The 21,501-nt window shown below is 38.5% G+C and overlaps 1 protein-coding gene across 1 annotated transcript in view; it reads left to right on the top strand.

Annotated features, from left to right (window-relative positions):
- Nucleotides 1–1,144: 1,144 nt before the first annotated feature.
- The window catches only part of Adam18 (ADAM metallopeptidase domain 18), a 120,430-nt gene continuing 100,073 nt past the window's right edge, over nt 1,145–21,501 (top strand). The window contains exons 1-6 of the mRNA XM_023717287.1: nt 1,145–1,223; nt 1,665–1,741; nt 16,491–16,546; nt 18,973–19,051; nt 19,870–19,946; nt 20,921–21,098. Coding sequence (XP_023573055.1) covers nt 1,160–1,223; nt 1,665–1,741; nt 16,491–16,546; nt 18,973–19,051; nt 19,870–19,946; nt 20,921–21,098 — 531 coding nt within the window. The 5' untranslated portion in view covers nt 1,145–1,159. The remainder of the gene's footprint in view (nt 1,224–1,664; nt 1,742–16,490; nt 16,547–18,972; nt 19,052–19,869; nt 19,947–20,920; nt 21,099–21,501) is intronic.

Here is a 21,501-nt window from a genome sequence, read left to right as displayed (position 1 = left end):
CCTTGAGACTATGACCTCAGTGTCTCCATAAAAAAAAAAAAAAAAAAAAAAAAAGTCATGGGACAGAGGAGGAAGAACCTCACTGCACAGATTCATTGTTCCATGTACCAACCAACATCTGTCATCTGACTAAGGGATAAACAAATGTGGGCATCCATACAGTGAAATATTATGCACCTGCAAAAAGGAGTAAAACATCGAAACTGTTAACAGGAATGAACTCTGAAGCCATTTGGATAAGTGAATAGGTCAATCAAAAAGGCCATGTAAGGGCCGGGGAGATAACTCAGAATAAGAGTTTGCCTGACAAGCGCAGGGTCCTGAGTTCAATCCCCAGTACTGCAGACAAACAAACAAAAACACCCCATGTAGTATTTTATTCATTTATGTGCAATAACCAGAGCAGGGACATCTCTAAAGATAAGAATCAGTTTACTAGTTCTTTAGACCTGAGAGTGATTGTTGAAGAACTGGAGAACTGATGGCTGTAGCATACAGGGACACTTTTTGACATAAGGAATGTGTCAAATTAGCTGTACTCATGGTGGCACATATCAGTGAATGTGCTGTTCCCTCTAAATGTGCGAATTGTGTGTTGTATGAATTATATCAAAATACAACTTTACAAAATACACATTGGGTTGCATCTCCCACAGTTTCCTCATCTGTCTTGCCAGTAATTTACACTGGACAATGGAGATCAGTATCTTACCTTATTTTCATAATTTCCTACTTGTCAGCTGTCTAGGTGGAACAAGTACCTATCGGGGTCAAGTTTAGCGCTGAGAAGGGCTTCTTTTGAAACTGTGGTTGCAGGACATCCCAACAGTGTTGGGGTCCTGGGATAAGAGGTGTGGGGAGCGGCTAAACTAAGGCCACCCTGAGGCCACCAAGACGAGCCAGGTGCAGGCATTTCAGCTGATTACACCCTCCTACGAGAGGCACCGTGGGGCAGGGGGTTTTGGACATGTGCAGTGCAGCGGGACGTTTGTTGGGAAGTTATGGCCACAGCAGTGCGTTCCTCTTCCTGCTTGCGTTCCTCCCGTATGGCAGCCCTGGCCCTGCGCAGAGCACCGCGGCCGGCCGCGCCTCCAGCGTTCCAGAGAACCGAGCCCTGCGCGAGGGAGCCGCGCCAACCGCCTCCGCTGGCTTCCGCGGCATGCTGCTGCTCCTGGCTCTCCTCGCCTCGCTCTCCGGGCAGCATGCCCTCCTCGCCTTCCTGGGTGAGTCCCCGCCTCCTTCCAGCCTCTCCCAGCCTCAGAGCTGGGCTGCACTCTTCTTATGGACAACTTCCTCAGGCTGAGCCCCTCCACCCCTTCTAATATCCTCAGGCCTTGCCACAGAGGCTGGAGGTAGGGGTCTGCAGCCCCCGCAGCCTCGCAGATGCGCCTGGAGGGGAGCAGGGTGCGAGTCTGCTGCCCGCGGTGTGCTCTCCCGAGTCCTGAATTCACAGCTCCCGCGTGATTCTGAACGGGCTTGGGGGGCGCTATGGAGTCATTTTATATGGGAAGTTCGCACCCTGGAGCGTGGGCACATAAATCAGTTCAGTAAAAGTATTGAACCGTACTATGTACTTGCATTAAGGACACGTACTAGGCTGAAGCTGTTGTTGATAAAACAAAACGGTCAAAGAAACAAACCCAGAACACGTGTTGTTACTGCAGATTTTGAAGGAAGATTCCTGCGCGTCACAGTGCCACAGAAGATGAGGTCAAACGAGAGTGAAGTCTCAGAAAGAAAGGTATGTGAGCAAGAGGAGTTTTATTCCTAAAATGTGAAGGTTCGTTTTATTTACCCCTGTGTTAACTCAGGTTTTACTAATCTGTAGATTTACAAAGCACGTTATCTGACTGGACTTTGTTGCCTCTTACTAGGCTTTTTGTTTGTTTATTTTTAAAATAATTTTATTGAGAAACAAATAGCAATGAGAGTTTCAAAACTGATTAGTAGGACAGTTTCAATAATTAATACATTGCATATTGTTGTCTTCTTAGTGGTTATTCGTAGCACAAGATGCAGACATGATATCCTGTCCACAAACATTATTAGTGCAAATCTTTCTATTCATTGAATTAAGAGAAAGTAGCTGTGTATCTACCCTAACTATTTTGAATATATAGATACAAAATGGTCCTTCATTTATATTCCCTTTTTTTGTGTGTAGCTTTGTCAGAGATGGGTATTCCTTGTTATTTAAATATTGTAGGTGTGTGAATTCAGCAAAATATTCCAATATAGTTCAGTAGTCCATAATAGCAGTGGGTTTTCCCCATAAGACTGGCAATGTCAGAAGTTGCTGACTTGAGCCTTTTACAGCTCAGCATATTACTATGGCTTTACTTTTTATACTTAGTTTTTATACTTTTCTGCTGGATGGTTAAGACCAAGAAAAAGCAAGACCTATATAACAAGAAATGCATATTCTGTAGGGACTTAAAGTTTAACATGCTTGATGGAAAATACCTGTTCCCTGTTATGTCTAAGATGTTTGATATTCAGACAGATAGTGAGGCTAAGCTCATCTGCCTACATTGTAGGGTAATAATAATAAGCTTTTCTTCTGGAGGGTTAACAACTTAAGTTTGTAGACCAAAGATTAAAGAAATAGAAGGGCTGCAAGGACAGCCAACATTTTGGTCCTAGCCTTTCAAGTTCAATAAGGACTAGAACATAGGAGAACCTGTACTGTAACATCGTGTAACTCAGTTATGTCCCAAATTTTCTGATCAAGGAGATTATGGGGCCACAGAGGAAAATGAATGATGATGTAGAGTGTGCCTAAGGAGAGTCACATGGAGAGAAAACATTCTCTCAGGTTTTCACAGACAGCAAATCGGTCAAGCAATGGCCGTGACTCATCCACATGGCTGACACTGACAAAGGATCTACAAACTGCTGTACAGGGTTTCAGGATAAATTCTGAGGGGAATTTGACTGACCTTGTCGGATACAATAGTTACATTTCTCACTAGGCTTTGACCTTCCTGATCCCACGTCTTTGTCACTGCCTTGCCACTATCTTTTCTCTCTCCATCTCTTTGAATACTTGCTTTTTCATAACTGTGAAGAAATAGTGAACAGTTTTCAGCAGTCATCCTGTGTAGAAAAATAGTCAATATGGAATGCACATGAGGATGATGATCCACCATCCACATTGCAAGGATTTGATAATTACTAAATAAATGATAGCTTGAGTACAAATTAGGGAAACAAAATGAGCAACAGAATCAGCGGAAGTAATGGCTAGGGAAAGCAAAAGGGAAATTTAAAATTTTATATTTGCCTGGCTATGATGATAAAAATTAAAATACATAAATGTTACATTAAGAAAGAAGTTTGGAAAATGCTTATCTGCTTGATGCTTGGTGAGTAAGAAGCACACAGCAGTTACGTGGGACATGATAGGGTTTACCAAGAGAGGAGGTAAGGGGTTTTGTACTTTTTATATTTTTGGTATTTTTATGTGAAGGTCTTGAAGTCATTCTATTTTTTTTTAATTTTATTTATTTATTTGAGAGAGAGAGAGAGAGAGAGAGAGAGAGAGAGAGAGAGAGAGAGAGGCCAGCTCAGCCCACCAGGGGGCGGGCTGGCTGGCATGTGGTGCTGGGGGATTGAACCGCGGTCCCTGATGCTTTTGCTAAGCTTGTTCTAAGTAGGTGCTTTAGACCACTGAGCCATCTCTCCAGCCCCTTGAAGTCATTCTTACTAAGGTAAAATGTAGTTTGTATTTTTTTTTGTGTGTGTGTGTGTGGTGCCAGGGATTGAACTGTGGTCCCTGTGCTTTGTTTGCCTAAATTTGCCTAAGCAGGCACTTTAGACCACTGAGCTATCTCACCAACCCTACTGTTTATGCTTTTAAAGATTTATTGAGGTATAGTTGGGATAAAAATATTTCACATATCCAATTATGGCATCAAAGTTTTCTCTTTGCGCATCTCTTTAATTAAATTTATTAAATTTATTTGGCTAAATTTATTCTTAGATATTTTAATTTTTAGTAGTTCTTGTAAGTGAAATTGCTTTTCACATAACTCAGTACTAGTGTATAGTGACTCTACTGATATTTGTATGTAGATTTTATATCCTGCAGTTCTCTCAAATTCAGTTATCTTAACCATTTTTGGCAGACTACTTATTGTGGTCTCTATAAGATTGTATCATCTGCAGTGACAATTTGTCTTTGTCTTTTGGAACATGTGTGGTTGGAGCCAGGAAGACAGCTCAGCAGTCTAAGTGCTTGCCTGGCAAGCACAACAACCGAGGTTTGATCCTCAGTAGCACATGCTGTGCCAGACCTGAAACCCCAGGCATGTCGTGCCAGCCACCAAACACAGGTGTGGAAATACATCCTGTAACTCCAGAACTGGGGAGGCTGAGACAGGAGGATCACTATGAGTCTTAAGATGCGTAGTGAGACCCTGTACCAAATAAATAAATAAACATTAAAAAAAAATTTTAAAGTGTTTTTTTTTTTAAAAAAAAAAGGAATATGTATGGTCTTTATTTTTTTCTTGCCTGATTGGGAGAGAATTTCCAATATGATGCTGAATAAACCAACAACAAAACCCCCCATGAGGTATGTTGGTATGTTTTCTCTTTCTAGATCTTGCAATTTTCAGCTTTTTTCCAATCAGTACGTTAGGTGTTATGTATGGTATTTATTTTTCAAGTACTGGGAATTAACCCAGGGCACTCACACAGCCACACACCTAGTCTTTTTATTTTTAATTTTGAGTATTATGAAGTTGTTAAGTCACTCAGGCTGGGCTCAGATTAGCAACCCTTTTCAGTTCCCAGAGCACTGATGTTATAGGCAGGAGCCACCACATCTTTATTATGTTGAGATATGTTTCTTCCATACCTGATTTGTTTTTTGTTTTTGTCATGAAGAAATGTTGAGTTTTGTCAAATGTTATTTGTATGTGTATTGGGAAGACATATTTTACATCCTTCATTTTGTTGGCATGACTTATCACATTTATTGGTCGATTATATTGAATCATTCTTACATCCATAGATGAATCCCACTTGATAATGTCAAATCATCTTTTTAATATGCTCTTGGGTGTGGTTTCCTGATATTTTGCTGAGGATTTTAACATCTATGTCCATCAGGGTTTGGCTTGCAGTTTAATTTTCTATGTGTGCCCTTGTCTGACTTAGATAGTAGAGTAATACTGGCCTCTAGAATGTGGACCAACTCTCAGCCCTTCAGGTTTTTAGTATAATTTAAAAATTGTGCTTATACTAGTGAGGAAGCAGCTGGTCGTGGTTTCTTTATGATAGGAGGCATTTCATTGCTCACCCATTCTGGTTACATGTTGTCATTCCATTCGGGCTCTTTCCCTCAGGGTTCTATCTTGCTAAGATGTATATATTGAGGAATTTGTCCATTCCTCCTAGGTTATCAAGTTTATTTTATGCTTGTTCATGATGATCTATAATGATCTATATTTCTGTGAAAACAGTTACAGTGGTTCTGATTTCATTTTTGATTTTATTTTAAGGAGTTTAAATATCTCATTCATTCATTCATTCATTCATTCATTTATTCATTCATTCCTGCATGCATGCATACACACATACATTTCACACTGCTGAACACAGGACTTTGCCCATGCCATGCAAGAGTTCTGTTACTGTGTCATATTCTTGCCCAAAGTTTACTTGAGTCCTGCCATCTTTCTTTTAGGGGTATTCCCTAAAAGAAAGTTTCTGGAATCAGTAGAGCACTGTGGCAACTCAGGCACCTGGAAAGGGGTACCCCATGATGTTGGTTCAGAACCCTGAAGTGGTAGAGGATGGAGGAGCCAGGTTCTGTGAGGCTCAGTGGCAGCCAGAACCTTGAAAAGTGGGGCATGGCTGTGGTGTGAGGTTCACTTTCCAGGGTCATGGGCTGTCTCAGTCAGTCTCAGACTCTGAAGAGTGGTCTGGGCTCCAGATAGCTGAAGTCAGACTATTGGAAGGGCAATCAGGTGAGGCTCAGCTTCCTTGAGTGCAGGATGCCAGGCCAACTTAGGCATCTTGGGCAATCCATTGCTCTGCTGGGCCAGTTGTCTTCCTCTGAAGGAGGTGGCAGTGTGATTAATGGGCTCAGATGTTGGGTCATGAGAACTCTGCTGAGGGGGTTGTGTGGCCTGGGATGGGTTAGGAACTGTGGAGGCAGCTGCTTTGCTGCATGGGAACTTCTGTATCATGTTAGTGCCTACGCTGGTGGGAATTTTGTGCAGGGAAAGCTGGCTTTCAGTGGTAGGGCACCATGGGGGCTCAAGTGCCTGGCTTGTGGCTGCCCCATCAGGTCCACATTCCCATCTCAGGTGGGCAGAGCACCATGTCAGCCCAGGCACTGAGTACATGGCTGCCTTCTTGGATGTAGCCTCTGCATAGCTGAGCTACAGGGAAGTAGACAGAGGTAGGTGATAGAGGGCCTCCTGTGTGGAACAGTCCCAGAAGCTAGGAAGCCAAAGCAGCACTAACCTGTGTGTGCTTCAGTGAGATTCAGGGATGAAAGCACGTGGTGGCTGCTGGGAACACAGTCACTTCAATAGTAGCTCTGTTTTCAAGGTGTGAAGCTCAGCAGCTCTGAAAGAGTGAGGCTGTATGCATTCCAGGTAGCTTCCGAAGCCAGGTGCAGGGCCTTTGAGGACTGGAGAACTTCCCAGGAGCAGGGGCAGCAGGTGATTGAGGTGGTGATGAGCCCTGCTGGGCTTGTCCATACTTCCCTTTTTCTCCTAGGAAGAAGCCCCTGTTGGTTCCAAGCTGTTCCTAGCTAGGTGTAGGGTCGGGGAGACAGAATAGGTGTTCGCTTCTCCTTTCTGCAAACACCCTCAATTTTGTCACACCTGAGTTTCCCACTGCTGCAGCACTCTGCTTTAGTCACCCTGCTCAAGCTAGGTGTTTATTGATTCTGTGGTCCCATTTTTGTAGGTCGGATGAGTGGTGGGCATGCTAGTCTTCCATTTTGGTCTGCACTTGCTTTTCTTTAGGTCACCTTGGATTTCTTTTATCAGTGTTGTGCAGCATTTGGATACAAGTACAGTGCATGTTTTATTGCATTTATACCTATGCACTTTTATTGGAAATCAGGCATTAAGGCAATTATTTTAAATTTATTTCCAGATGTCAATATAATACAGAAATGTAGTTTACTTTTGTATCTGTATCCTGTATTTTTCACTTATTCATCTATTACTGTACTTATTTACATGATTTTTGCTGTAAAAGTCCTTTTGTAAAAATATATCTAGGCAGAATTCTTTGAATTTTACACTTAGTCCATGTTATCAGTAAACAGGATAGTTTTTGTTTCTTATATTCCACTCGAGAGACTGGAAAAAAAAAAAAGGCTTTCTATTTCCTTTTCTTGTCTTGTTGCACTGACTGGACAATGGTGAGACTGGGAGTCTTGATTGATGCCTTATCTCACAGGGTAAGCATCCAGCCTTTACTGAATATAACTGTGCATATCATAAAAGCTAGGGCTTTTAAAGTTAAGGAAGTTTTCTTGTATTCATATTTTTCTGCAAATTATTGTCATGAAAAGTGTTTAATTTTGTGCAATATTTTTCTATACCATTGGATAAGATCATGTGATGTTTCTTTATGTATCTGTTAGTATTATCTTGATTTATTTATTGATTTGCCTATATTGAACAAGTCGCACATCCCAGGAATAAGCTTCACATGGTTAGATTATTCGTATGTAATTTGAATTCAATTTACTAGTATTTTTGTGTATATTCTTGAGGACACTAGTCTTTTGTTGTTGTAGTTACAGTCTTTGGTTTTGGTAATGGATAATAGGGGGCCGGGGAGATGGCTCAGTAGAATGAGTACTTGCCTGGCAAGGGCAAGGACCTGAGTTCAATCCCAGGTTCTGAAAAAAAAAAAAACCAAAAAAACAAAAAAACAAGCAGGTAATGGATAATACTATCTTAATATAGTAAATTGGAAAGTACAGCCTCCTTTTTTGGTATAGAATTATGTTAATTCCTTAAATGTTTGGTCCAACATCTCAGTGAAACTATTTGGCCTGAGAATCTTGAGGTGTTTGTTTTTAATTACAAATTCAATTCCTGTAACAGTTATAGACACTTTTAATTATCTTCTCTATTGAGTGAGTTCTGGTAGCTTGTGTTTTTTGAAGAAGAGGTCCATTTTACTTATTTCATTTCATTGCTAGTTACTTGTGTAGAATTTTTACTCATATTATGTGTTCATTTTATAGTGTCTATGGTATATATATTAGTATAATTTGTTTCATTTCTGATATTTTTGATTAATGTATTTTCTGTTTTTAGTGTTAGATTTGACAGAGTTTGCCTTGTATGTACGTTGTCAAATAACATTTAATTTTTCTGATTTTAGTTATTCTATTCTGTTTGAAATTTATTGATTCCACTTCTTTATTTTTTAATTCCTTTTCACTCCATGCTTATTATGTTCTGCTCTATCAAAATTCTTGAAGACAGAGTATTATTGGTTTCAGATTTTTGCTCTTTTCTCATACACTCTTTTTTGATTTTTCTCTTGGCACTACTTTTGAATTAATTTTTATTAAGTTAAATGCAGTTTTACATTTTTCTTTTGTTATCTTTAATGTGTGTATTATTTAGAGAAGTGTTATTTACACCAGATGTTGTGCTGTATGCCTGTAATTGCCGAACTCTGGAGGGTTGCCAGTTCAGTCAAACTTGGCAACTTAGTGACTTAGGAAGTCCCAACTCAAAATCTAAAAAAGACACTGTGGGGGTAGCTCAGAGAGAAGGCCTCAGGTTCAATTTCCAGTAGCACTGAATGAAAGAAAGAGAGGGAGAGAGTGAAAGGGGGATGGTTAGGAGGGAGGGAGGAGGAAAGAAAAAAAGGGAGAGGGAAAGCTGTCATTTAGTTTTCACTGTTTTCAGAGATTTTCATTATTATCATATACCAGGAGTGGCTTAGTAACTTTTCTTGTCACTGAGACACAATCCTTGATACTGACAAATTAAAGGAGAGCAGGGTTATTGTAGCTCAAGTGTGTAGAGGTATCATGGTTTGTGTTTTTTGAAAGGGGAACAATATAATACAGGACACATTTTATAATATTAGTTTATAAGGAATCATCCAGAATCACATACAAGTGCAGGAAATCTATCTACACACTAACTGAAGAATCCAGCTGAAGGCCTGGATCCTACTTCATGAATCTGTGCTAGAAAGGCCCAAAGGTAGAAGCTAGAAAGTCTGTGGCATAGAGGTGAAGGATCTGTGCTAGCAGGCTGAGGGATCTGAACTAGAGCTAGGAAGCAACACTCAAGATAAGCACCAGAGCTCCCCCCAAAGTACCACAGCCATCCTCAGCAACAGTGAGGTCCTGAACTCCTTCAGTGATGAGGAAATCTGAGTTCCAATCAGGAAAGCCAATGCAACAAGCTTCTACATGAGGCTGAGCAGTGCACCATCTTCTCCTCTGGAGCCAGGAAGTGATCCTCAAGATGAGGACCCAAGCTTCTCCAAAGTTCATCAGAAAAGCGAGCATGACAAGGTCCTCCAGCAGAGCAGCCCAAGAGAACTAGTAGCTTCCAACATCTCCAACAGCTTCTCCAAACAGCATCCCTATCAGCCTTTTGGCAGCTTTCTCCTGCATTTATGCTGCTGCCAACAGCCCTCAGGTGGACCTCCTGCAGCCAGCACCATGCTAGTTTCATGCAGCTGGGTGTAATAAGTTAGCCACCAGTTAGAAATCTACTACAAGAGGTTTCAGTTCATGATTAGCTGACTCCAAGACATGGTGCATGACTGAGGGGCATTGCAGAGGACAAATAGTCCATGGTACAGCAGGCAGGAGGCACCAAGCAGCAGTTAGCAAACTTCGCTTTCCATGCAGGCTGAAAGCTTTTGGTGTGGTAGTGGCACCACCAACAGCACCAGGGTGGGGTGTCTAATTACCCACACCCAGAACTATGATAAACCATTTAGTGGATAATCCTATATCATAGAACCTTAATCTTGGTGTCACAGCCTTAATCTGTTTTCACTTATTACAGATCCAGCAACCTCCAAAAAGTCCCACCTATGACCTCATGAAGCTTTGTAAAGGTGCCTAGATACATCCCACCCCAAACCCCCAGAAGACTCATGAATATCCCTTTACACAAAGGTCCAGCTCTAAGAGTTGTCAAAGTCCTAATGGTTTCAGCTTTTCTGAAAAGTCCTAGCCTGAAGTCTCCTCTAAGATTTAAGGTAGATTTTTATGGCAGTTTCTTATACCAGGGAGAGAATATGCTCTTTACACATACAGGTCTGATTTATTTCACTTATGATTATGGTCTCTGCTTTTATTCATTTATCTATAAAAGCCTCAAGTTTATCCTTCGTTATAGCTGAGTAATACTCTATGAAATACAGCATCTTGTTGTTTTATCTATTCCTCAGTTGGCCATTTGGGTTGTTTCCAAGATTTAGCTGTGAAAAATAGTGCTGCTATAAACATGGGTGCACATATATTGCTGTTGTATGATGTTATCAGTACTGGAAAAATACCCAGGAGGGGTCAAATAGGGCCTCTAATTCTGATTTTTTTTTTTTTTTGAAGAATCTCCACACTGATTTCCACAGTGGTTTTACCAGTCTACGCTCTCCCCAACAGTGGAGAAGTGTTCCTTTTCGCCACATCCCTGCCAGCATTTGTTATTGGCTGATTTTGTGATTCTCTTCAAAATAAAAAAGAATTAAGAAAAGACTAAAAGCAAGCTCTTAGCTGTGAGCCCCTGAACAAAGAAAGAAAGCCTTCCAGATACAATGACATGACGTAAACATTCTCAATCCAAAAGGCACAAATGGGGGGGTAGAAAGGAACATGACTAAAGCAAGTCAAAAGTCCAGCAAGGCCACCATTAAGTTCCATAGTTGCATGCAGCATCAGGGATGATCTGAGGTAAGATGTGAACTCTGAAGGGCACAGGTGACACCATCCTGAGGCACTGCAGTGATTGTAGCTCCCGTAGCTTTTCTCTTGGGCTGGCTGTGCGCACCCCTTACAGCTTTCCTCAGGCAGTTCACATTCTTAGCTGCTCCAACCACTGGGCTCTCCATCTTTGGCTTCATACTCACAGCTTTCCACACTGCCACAGGGGGCACAATGCCTGGCTTTATTCTGAAGTCTGTGAGGAAGACTTTCTGACCCAACACTTCTTGCATTCTACATGCACCTAAAGCAAGCAGCACATGGATGACACCAAAGTCTGTTCCTAGCTGGAGCAGCAACCATGCTTCTTTCTCTCTTGACTTCAGGAGCTGAGTGCCTAGATTGCTGAGAACTGTGAACCCAATTTCAAGGCAGAAATTCTCTAGACCACTGCTATTCTTGATACGTTGCCCTGGAACTCAGTTCTCAAAGAAAAGGCTTTCCCTTTTGCAATTTTGAGGCTGCAAAGTGAGGAGTATTGCTGTTTCTCCCAGTGCCTTCAGGCCATCTGTTTTATTGTCCTGTTCCTTTTTAAATTCTCTTCTGTTCCATCATTGCAGGTCATAACTTTTATCAGAGCTTCTTTTCTATCCAAGCTCATCATCTTTAAAATCATTGTACTAGGCCATTTGATCTTGATTCTTAACATAGATCTGCCAAAAAGTCCCCGACAGTAGGTATGCCAATATTAGAATGCCTTGAAATTTTCACTGCAAGGTTAGTTGGCCCACTGCCCTTAATCTCAGTCCTCTGTGAAGTCTCTGGAAATAAGCAAACTGCATACAAATTTTTCTACTGAAGGAGAATATACATTGGTCCAGGGTTCAAAAGCCAGTGCAGTTCTTGTTCCAAACTGCAGTCTTAGTCTGGTATTTACCAGATGCATGTCCATCCATGTTCTGGTCTTCTGAGCCCTGCGCAGGATCTTCCATCATATTCAGTCTGCACCATTCCAGCACTGCTTCTTCACCTGGCATCTTTAAACATTTCTACATTTTTCCCACAAGCCAGTTCCCAAGACTTCTGACCCTCATGGCCAGCAAGTGTCACAGCAACAATTCCACTTTTTTGAAAGCAAATTCTGATGTAGTTGGAAGGATGCAGCAAATATTATGTTTCCCTTTCTCTTTTATTCCATCCTGGCCCCGTATCTTTGGGTGAGATAAAAGGTGGTACCACACACACCGAGGGTGGGCTTCACATTATCCATACCAGAATTGTATAAACCATGTAGTGGACTATCCAGTACCATACACCTGCAATCCCAGGAAAACACTCTTAATCCACATTCACATGGCTAGATCCAGTCACCTCTGAAAAGCCTCATCTATAATCCTATGAAACTTTGATGGAACTTCTAGATATTACCTATAATAAGGGTTGATTCAAATACACGTGGAAGGCTGGCCAAATAGCTCAGTAGATTAAAGCACTTTCAAGCAGGTACAGGGGCCGGGGGTTCGATCCCTGGGCCTGCCATGCTGGCCCCACCCAGGGAGCACGCTGAGACAGCAATTGAGATTGGTGTGATGGTGTGAGCCTATAAGCTCAGTCTTTGGGAGGCTGTAAATAGGCAGATCACTATGAGTTCAATTTAGTAGTAAGACCCTGAACACCTGGTAGGCCCTTCCCTAAAAATAAAAAATAAAATAAAATACATGTGGAATGTTTATTTAAAAATTATTGTAATAAAAGCCACAATGCCATTAATGATCCTCAAAATACAGCCCCATCAATGTGGAGACACTATTCTTGCCACTTTCTGCAGCACTTCTAGAACTCCTTTTTTTGTCATTAGTTGCACTGTCTTGACTGGTTTCAACTCATTCAAAATATTTGGCTTTATGTTCATTTTGAGCTTAGGAAAAAATCAGAAGTAACATAGTGTTGGGGCAGGGGAGAAAGCTCTGTGGTCTAAGCACTTGCCTGGCAAGTGCAAGGACCCAGTTTTGATCCCCGGCACCACATGTCATGCTGGCCCTGGAACCTCAGGCACACTGTGCCAGACACAGAAACCAGGTGTGGTGGAGCACGCCTGTAAGCCAAAAGCTGAGACTGAGACAGTAGGATCACTATGAGTCTGAGTTGCATAGAGAGCTCCTGTGCCAAATACATACATACATACATGCATACATACATACAAGATTTAAGAAATTAAAGAAAAGAAATAACACAATGACTAATTTTTTCCAGTGTTCAAATTGTGTTGTTCATGTTTTTATTATTGATATTATATATACATATATGTACAACTTTCCAAATTTTTGTTTCGTAGTCTGTCTCATTCTTTGACAGTTGTCTTTTTTGCAGAACAGATATCTTTAATTTTAATGAAGTCCAATAAACCAATTTTTAATGGATTATGTGTTGATTATAACTTAAATGTTTACCAAAATGTCCTCACCATAAACATGACCACCTAAAATTTTTCCTATTTTTTAAGTAGTTTTATAGTATTACATTTTACATTTTGGTCAGTGATCCATTTCAAGTAAAGTATTAAAATCTGTTACTAGTTTTTATTTTTATGTAGGAATCTAGTTTTTCTAGTGGTGTTTGCTGAGTAGGCTACCAATACCACATTTTTTTCATTGCAGTGTCTTCACTGTAAATCTTGACATCAGGTAGTGTGAGTCTTCCTATTTTGTTTTTCTCCCTTAATACAGTATTGTTTCTTCATTTCCCTCTCCTTATAAATGCTAGAGTCAATTTGTTGATAGTAATGAAAGAGCTAACTGGGATATTCATCAGGATTTTCCTGAATCTATTAACCAAATTAGCAAAGACTGAACATCTTGACATTGCTGAATATTGGTATCTGTGTACATGAAGTATCTCTCCACTTGCAAAGTTCTTAGATATGCTTTGTAGATTTAGTGGTAGGAACCTTGTACTTTTTTGTTAGATTTAAATGTTTTTCTGTTTGGGAATGTTAATGTAGATGGTCTTTTTAATTTCAAGTTCTTATTAATTGTTAGTGGATGAGAAAAACAATTGACTTTTGTACATTCATTTTGTGCACTGAAACCTTATGATAATTATTAATTCCAGGAGGTTTCTTTAGCTGAGTTTTCAGGTTTCCTATCAGAATTTCATATATGAAAAGTCATACTTAGATTTCTTTTTGCCAAATATGTGTACTTTTAACTTTTCTCTAATTGTAATAGTAAGGCTTTTCAGTACAGTATTGAAAAGGAAGATTAGAGAAGTTGTCTATTATTTATAATTATCTTGAAGTTTCTGCATTTTTCAGGATTATGACATTAACTCTTTTTTAAAAATAGATGATCTTTACCAAGTTGGATAAGCTCTCCTTTATCATTATTTTGAAAGTTTACTATTATAAATGCTTACTAGGGGCCGGGGACATGGCTCAGTAGGATAAGCGCTTGACTGGCAAATGCAAGGATCTGAGTTCAATCCCCAGTTCCACAAAAAAAAAAAAAAAAAAAAACAAAAAAAAAAAAAAAAAAAATGCTTACTATTATTATAAAAGTTTACTGTTATTGTGTCAAATGCTTTTTTTCATGTCTATTATACAACCAAATGAGATTATTAAATTATTAGTTGATTTTCAAGTGTTGTACTATCTTTTCATTTTTGAGATAATCCCATTTGGTAGTGTTGTATAACTAATTTTATACATTCCTGAATATGATTTGCTAATATTTGTTGAGAAATAAGATGAGTTAGGAAATATCTCTTTTTCCTGTATCTCTTGAAAGAGTTTATAGAGAATTGATAAAATATTTCTTTAACTGGAGAATCACAATGAGTTTGATCTACCTAGTGAGACCCCGTTGACCCTGCATTAAACACACACACACACACACACACACACACACACACTTCTTTAAATGGTAGCAGTTGCTACTGAACCCATTTAGACTTCATAACTTCTGTTTTAGACTCATATTGACAATTGATTCAATTTTATAGATATATCACCATTGAAATAGTATATTTTTCCCTATGTAAGTTTTAGCAAATTGAGTCTTTCAGGAAATTGTTCCATTTCATTTTGTCAAGTTTTAGGAAAAAAACATGTTATTTTATTTGTTTTTTAGTTCATGTTTGCAATACATGAATCCTGGGGAAGCGGTACATGTATACAAACAACTTGCTTCTTCTTTAACTCCCCTTCCCTTCCTGCCTTCCTTCTTTAATTCTCCTATCCACTTTTCACTTTTGTTGGTATTACCCATCTTAGTTTATATGCATGGCATCTAATGTTTGAATTTACTGTAATTATTACGTTCCTATACATAGCATATTTTTCTTCTACTTGCTGTCCCTTCACATCTTCCTCACCCCTTGCCCTTTATCTGTAAACATCACTCTAAATACAGCTTTCACTTTAGATATGTTCAAGTTCATATCTTTCAGTTAGAAATATATTTTAATTTCTCCATAACAATATTTATCTGAGATATCACTTGTCTGAAATTATATTTGGATTTTCAGTTGTCATTTTTTTATTGATTTATAATTTCATTCATTTTTTCATTGCCTAAGAGCACACGTGATATGTTATGTTATTTTAAGTTTTTTTCTAATGTTTCATATCCCAGAATATAGTTGAGTGGAAACTTGAGAAGAGAGGTATCAGTTGGTTTGACTTGCCAAAAATATGACGGAGTTGCTAGAATAGGTGTCTGTGTTTGTGGACAAGTCAGACCTTTCCTCACCCTTGCTTTGTGTTCAGGCTGAAAAGTATGTTTGATTGGCTGCCATAGCTTCCATGGGTTTCATCAGTTCTGTGTCATTAAGCCCTGCTTTTGCTATTCTGTGTGTTCTTTGAACTTCCTTGGTGTTTCCAGTCAAAAACAGCAGCGCCCAGTTATGAGCTACTAAGTTTATAGACTGTTGTCTGGCCAAAAATGTTATTTGAAATTGGTTTGACTTGCCAAAAATATGATGGAGTTGCTAGAATAGGTGTCTGTGTTTGTGGACAAGTCCAGGTATTCCCCCGTCTGTTTCCACAGAGCTCCCTCCTGTTTCTGGATGCTGTTCTAAGGGTTGATACCATTGCTATTGTTATTCAACCTCTGATGTTTTAGGACTCTCTCTGGAGTCGTGGCATTCCTCCCTGCCTTCTTATCTGAACAATCTGTCAAGGTATTTTTCCTTATAGATTTGTATTTTGATAAATGTATTTAATTATAAATATGTATCTATGTACATGCATTTGTAAATTATTTATTGCTTCATTATAAGTGATATGTAGTCTAAGCTTGCAATTTTTTCATATGTCTTGACTAAAAAAGATAAATGCTTTTCTAGATGGAAGTGATCGATGTATTATTAATGTTAAAATTATATGTTTTCAAAATAAATTTCCTTTTAAACAAATTATGCTTGTGCATTAAATTAATCAGTGTTCCAGATTTAATTCTAAATTCTTGCTAGTTAATATAAAATATTACAGAGACTATGCTTATTTTCAGTGTCTTGAAAGATTCACTTTTACTCAGTTGGATGAAAAATACTGTATTAGTTTACATACTGCTGATTTACTATATCACCTTTATGTACTTTCTTTCAGATGATTTATGCCATTACAACTGATGGAAAAACATGGACCCTGCATCTCAGAAAACAGTAAGATATGACTTTCTTTTTTGCATAAAGGGAGAAATTTATGCTTAGATGTAACTTTTACAGATTTTATGGAGAATTTCAACTCAGGAATGTATTAGAATGCACACTTGCCTATGATTCCACTTTCTACTTTATGATTCATTCGATCTATGAAGCTCTTGTGTTTTTATTAAGAAATAACTGACATAAACTTGGGCGTGGTGGAGGACTCCTGTAATCCCAGCACTCAGGAGGTGGAGCCAAGAGCATTGCTGAAAGTTTGAGGCCAGCCTGAGCTATAGAGTGAGTTCAAGGCTAGCCTGAACTGTATTGTGAGACTTTGCCACTCCAAGAAGAAATAGGCAACATAATTGGGACTATTCCATTGAGTATAAGTTGTTGAAGTCAAGAACAATAAGTTATTTATTAAATATATCTGATGTGAGAACATATGAAGTTACTTATTAAGTTGTTATTGGTAGTAAATTCAAGAATTGGTGTGTTTCTTATGTGTTCATTAGACATGTGTTTATTTTTAAGAACCTGTTAAAGTATTTCATTTTCCAAGTAAGGGATTTCAGTAACTTTTGCAGTGCTGTGACCAGTTGCTCCAGGCCAGTGGTAGAACATCTTAGAGCATTTTTTCCCTCACATAAGGGCCCCATGTCATTTCAGTTCCTGTCTGTGCACACCCACATTCTAAGCAGAAACCCACCTGCGTTCTGTATTCCAACCTGCATTCTCTTAACAATTCACATTTAAAAAGTCGAAGAGCGTCTCCCATACCGCAGCTTTCGCAGCAGGTCTACAATGCCTGTCATGGACATCTCACTACATCTACCTAGTTGGCCAAGGCTGGGGCACGTTATTCTCACTGAATTTATGACAGCCCCTACTTAATTCAGGCCTACTAAGTTTATGTTGGTCTCTCTCACTTCTAACATCACTAGAGAATATTTTTGGGCAAGATTATCAATGTTCTTCATGTTTTTTTAATGTCATGCTTGTTTTCATTGTTGCATTTTTCTTCACTAATGGGCAGCATGCAGCATTTAGTGTAGCTACTCAGTGTCTTTTCCCTAGAATTACTTGCTTCACTGAGCCTTCAGAATATCATGGACATCATGTCTTGGTTTGATTCCTACCATTATTATTACCTCTTGTGTTTGTATATCTGTCTTTTTACAGATTCATCCTCATTTCTCTTTGTAGAAAGCATTATGGTACTGTTCTAAATCCTTAACAAAATGTATTCAATCACCTAGTGACTTCATGTGGTCTTGTGGCTTTAAACACCATTCCATGTGGATGGTTCTTAAATTTGCATCTCTATTTAACTTCTTCCAGTGGTTGTCTTATTTGTTTGTCTTATTTTACTTATTTCATGATTCAGTGTGTACTAGAACTCATATAGGTAACATTTTGGAAGGCAGCTATGCTCACCACTATACCACCAACGCCACCCATAGGTAATGTTTTGAAAAATAAGTTTTCATCCTGTTCTCAAATTTGTATCTCCCACAGTCATCTCAGTAGGTTCTGTTCTACTTTCTCAGTAGAAAAAGAAAAATATATAGAAATAAAAGACACCCTAGAATCATTGTTGACATCTTTTGCCTTTTGCTTTCCCCCAGATCCAACATAATATTAAATCCCATGTGTTCTGCGTTGCGCTGGGCCTGTGTCAAGCCAATGCTGCTGCAGTGGACCGCGCATCTGGTCTTGCTGGCAGTGACAGCCTTCCAACAGAGTTGCTTACTTCTGTGACTGCCTTGTAGGTTCTTCACACAGCACTGAGTCTGATTCTCTTACAGTACTGTTGTGCCGCCTTTTCGTTTGCTCAGGCTCTCCACAGGGGCTCGTCTCTGGGGGCCACCCTTTCTCCGGAGTCCCTTCTTCCCCTGGGGCTTCCAACACCTTGCCTGTAGCTCTTCTTTGTGTATATTTTTGCCAAAAAGTAAACTGTCTATAATAACTTCTCTAGGTGAGAAGCACGTGGCATTTCTGTCACATCTTTAATCATCCATTCAGTGCGCCTTTTTTTCATACCATGCTATGTTCATTTTCCTGAACATCCAGATAGTCCCAGGCCTAGTTGGCTGTCATCCAATGTGCTGCCTAATTGTCATAAAGCCAGGGTTTTTCTTTTTGCTCCTTACTGTAAACAAGCTTCCAGAAGAGTGACTATCATAGAGTAGATACAGTACCAAATATTTGTCATCTGAAGACATAAGCAAGAAAAAATACAGGAGTCAGAGTCTTTTCCACTGTAAAGAAAGCTCCCTGATTCAGTAGTTGTATCAATAGCAACCACAGTGCCACAGAAAAATACCTACTAAAATCATTTATCATATAAACTCTAGAAGTTAACATTTCTTTTTCTTATTTTATTGTTTATATTCACATTAAACACATAACTTATCTTTTATTTATGGATTTATTTCTAGCTCATTCTTATCCCCCAATTTTACGGCTTATGTCTATAATGAAACTGGATCTTTGTACTCTGAGTCTTCATATTTTATGGTAAGAATCACAGAGCTTAAACATTTCTCATTATAAATTTATTATTGTATGTTTCTCTGTTAAGATGGAAATGTCATTGCCCTTAGGTTATTTTGTTTCAGATTGACACTTTTATTAATTTTTATTTCTAGATTCAATGTGCTTTATCGTATCAACAAAACTCCCTTTTAGTAGCATATTACCTTTGCCTTTTGAGTGCTTTATTCATTTGTCTCACTTGAGATCTGATTCTCCAGAATCTATCGATGAACAATTTGTTTAATTGCACATCTACAGCATCACATCTTCGATGATACTCAATGTTAGTTGACTTGTTTATTGTATATCATATATCGTTTTCATTTAAAAGCACATAACTATGGTAGTTTAGGAAGGAAAGGAATAATATTATCTGTTCCTTCACCACTCAAACTAAACTCTTATCTTTTTAGGGTTTTTTTTTGTTTGTTTGTTTTATTCCATGTGAGGCATTGAATCTTGTACCATGAATGGCTAGACAAGGACTCTGCCATTGAGCTATTTATCATCCTCATGTTGGAAAATGTTTTGTTATATATGACTCTGATCTCTTATATGGTTGATTGTTGTACATAGAAATGTGACAGGGGTAGGTCCCAGGTATAAAAAGAATATTCATGAGTTTCCAGGTAGTGAAACATGAGAGTTATCAATATATTTTTTTCAGAAGAATTTAATTGTGCACAATTGACAGCATTATTATGAAATACTTTGACTTCTGGAGTCTTCTGAAGTGTGTAACAGTGTGTTTTTATTCATAAGAATTTGTGCATGTTTACTTCTCCATGTTCTGTTTCCAGATGCATTGCCATTACCAAGGATATGCTGCCGAACTTCCAGATTCTGTCGTGACACTCAGTGTCTGCTCTGGCCTCAGGTAATAACTCCCTGGAAGGTAATGACACATGGATAAGGCAGGATGCACTTTAAAATAAATGTTAATGGGTAGCAGGCACAGATCAGGAAAATTCCAGAAGCTCCTTTTGTGATGGCCATGCTTTTACTTACATCAAGGTTAATACCTGGGTGGAAATTTCCATTCAGATGAAATGAATCCTGGGGTTTCGCGGTGGAGATTTTTCCAGTATATTGGATAAAAAGGGATAGTTTCATAAAGGAGGCTTTAGAATATTCCTGTACATGTTACTGTTGGTTTCTCTATCCTATCTCAAATATGGGAGATGGATCCTAATTAGTTATTTAAATATAATAGGCACATTCTGTATGATTTCAGTTTAATATGCACTAGACAAGAATAACTTAGGAAACACCTCACAGTTAAACAATGGAGATAAGTTATTTTTAGCACTAATGCTGAGAAACTTGTCAATGATCTGCCAGAGGAAGAATGGGCCAGAGTACAGGAAAAAAAGACTCTTTCTAACTTCCTTTTCATGTTAATGTCCACTTTCCAGAGATTTTTGTGTGAGTTAAAAACAAACTGGTGTTCTGTGCATGTGATTTTTATGCTTATCAACCTCTCTAGACTTCCGTTCTGCCTATCTACTTTCACTTTCTTATAACCTGTGTAAAGGCAAGAACTTTATATTTGGAATTCTCAATACATATCTCAGTTCCTATCAGGACATGGCGTTATTTAATATATCTTGTATGACTGCAATTGCTATCCAGAAATTAGAGGAGTATACTTCACTGCATTTCATTCTTCAAGATGCAAGCAAAATTAAAGCAAATATGTTGGGTGATGCTTGTAAAAAGTAAACAGGAAGATAGTGGACTGAAAATGTAGGCTTCACTATGGTTCCTTATTTCTCACAATACTTCAGATTATAGTTTTGGTGGTATAATTGCAGGATTTTTAAAATAATTATTGTTTCTCTGAATGGTCAGGGGATTGCTGCAGTTTGAAAATGTCACCTATGCAATTGAACCACTGGAATCTTCAGTAAGATTTGAGCACATAATTTATCAAGTGAAAAATGACAACCAAGATATACCAGTGTTAACAAGAAATTACAGCAATATTCAGCAGAAAGACCAGCTCTCTAAAGTTCATTTAAACCCACAGGTAACTATCATATTGATGTAATGACCTGCCAGGAAATTATTCTTATAGATTATTTTTAATCATTACAGGAGACTAGTAAGCTGCTGAATAAAACAACATTTATGTTTTCTTTCTGTATTTTGAAATAAATATAGATTTCATATACAATACCCAGAAAATTATATAGGTATTATGTTTCAAGTTTGTTTTATGATGAATTATACACTATTTCTTTAATTTTTGCATTTTTAAAACAAAATAGTTATGATTTAAACAATTAGCAATCCACAAAATTCAGAGTCATTGTTGTTTGCAGTAGCCTGGTAAAACTGTTTTTTGTTTTTTTTTTTTTTCTTTTCTTTTCAAAGTTTTATTGATAAACATATAGCAATGAGACAGTTTCAAATCAAATCGAAAGTACAGT

The sequence above is a fragment of the Octodon degus genome, unplaced genomic scaffold (genome assembly GCF_000260255.1).
Source record: "Octodon degus isolate 3935 unplaced genomic scaffold, OctDeg1.0 scaffold00051, whole genome shotgun sequence".
NCBI lineage: Eukaryota > Metazoa > Chordata > Mammalia > Rodentia > Octodontidae > Octodon > Octodon degus.
This window is presented reverse-complemented; position numbering and strand designations above follow the sequence as displayed.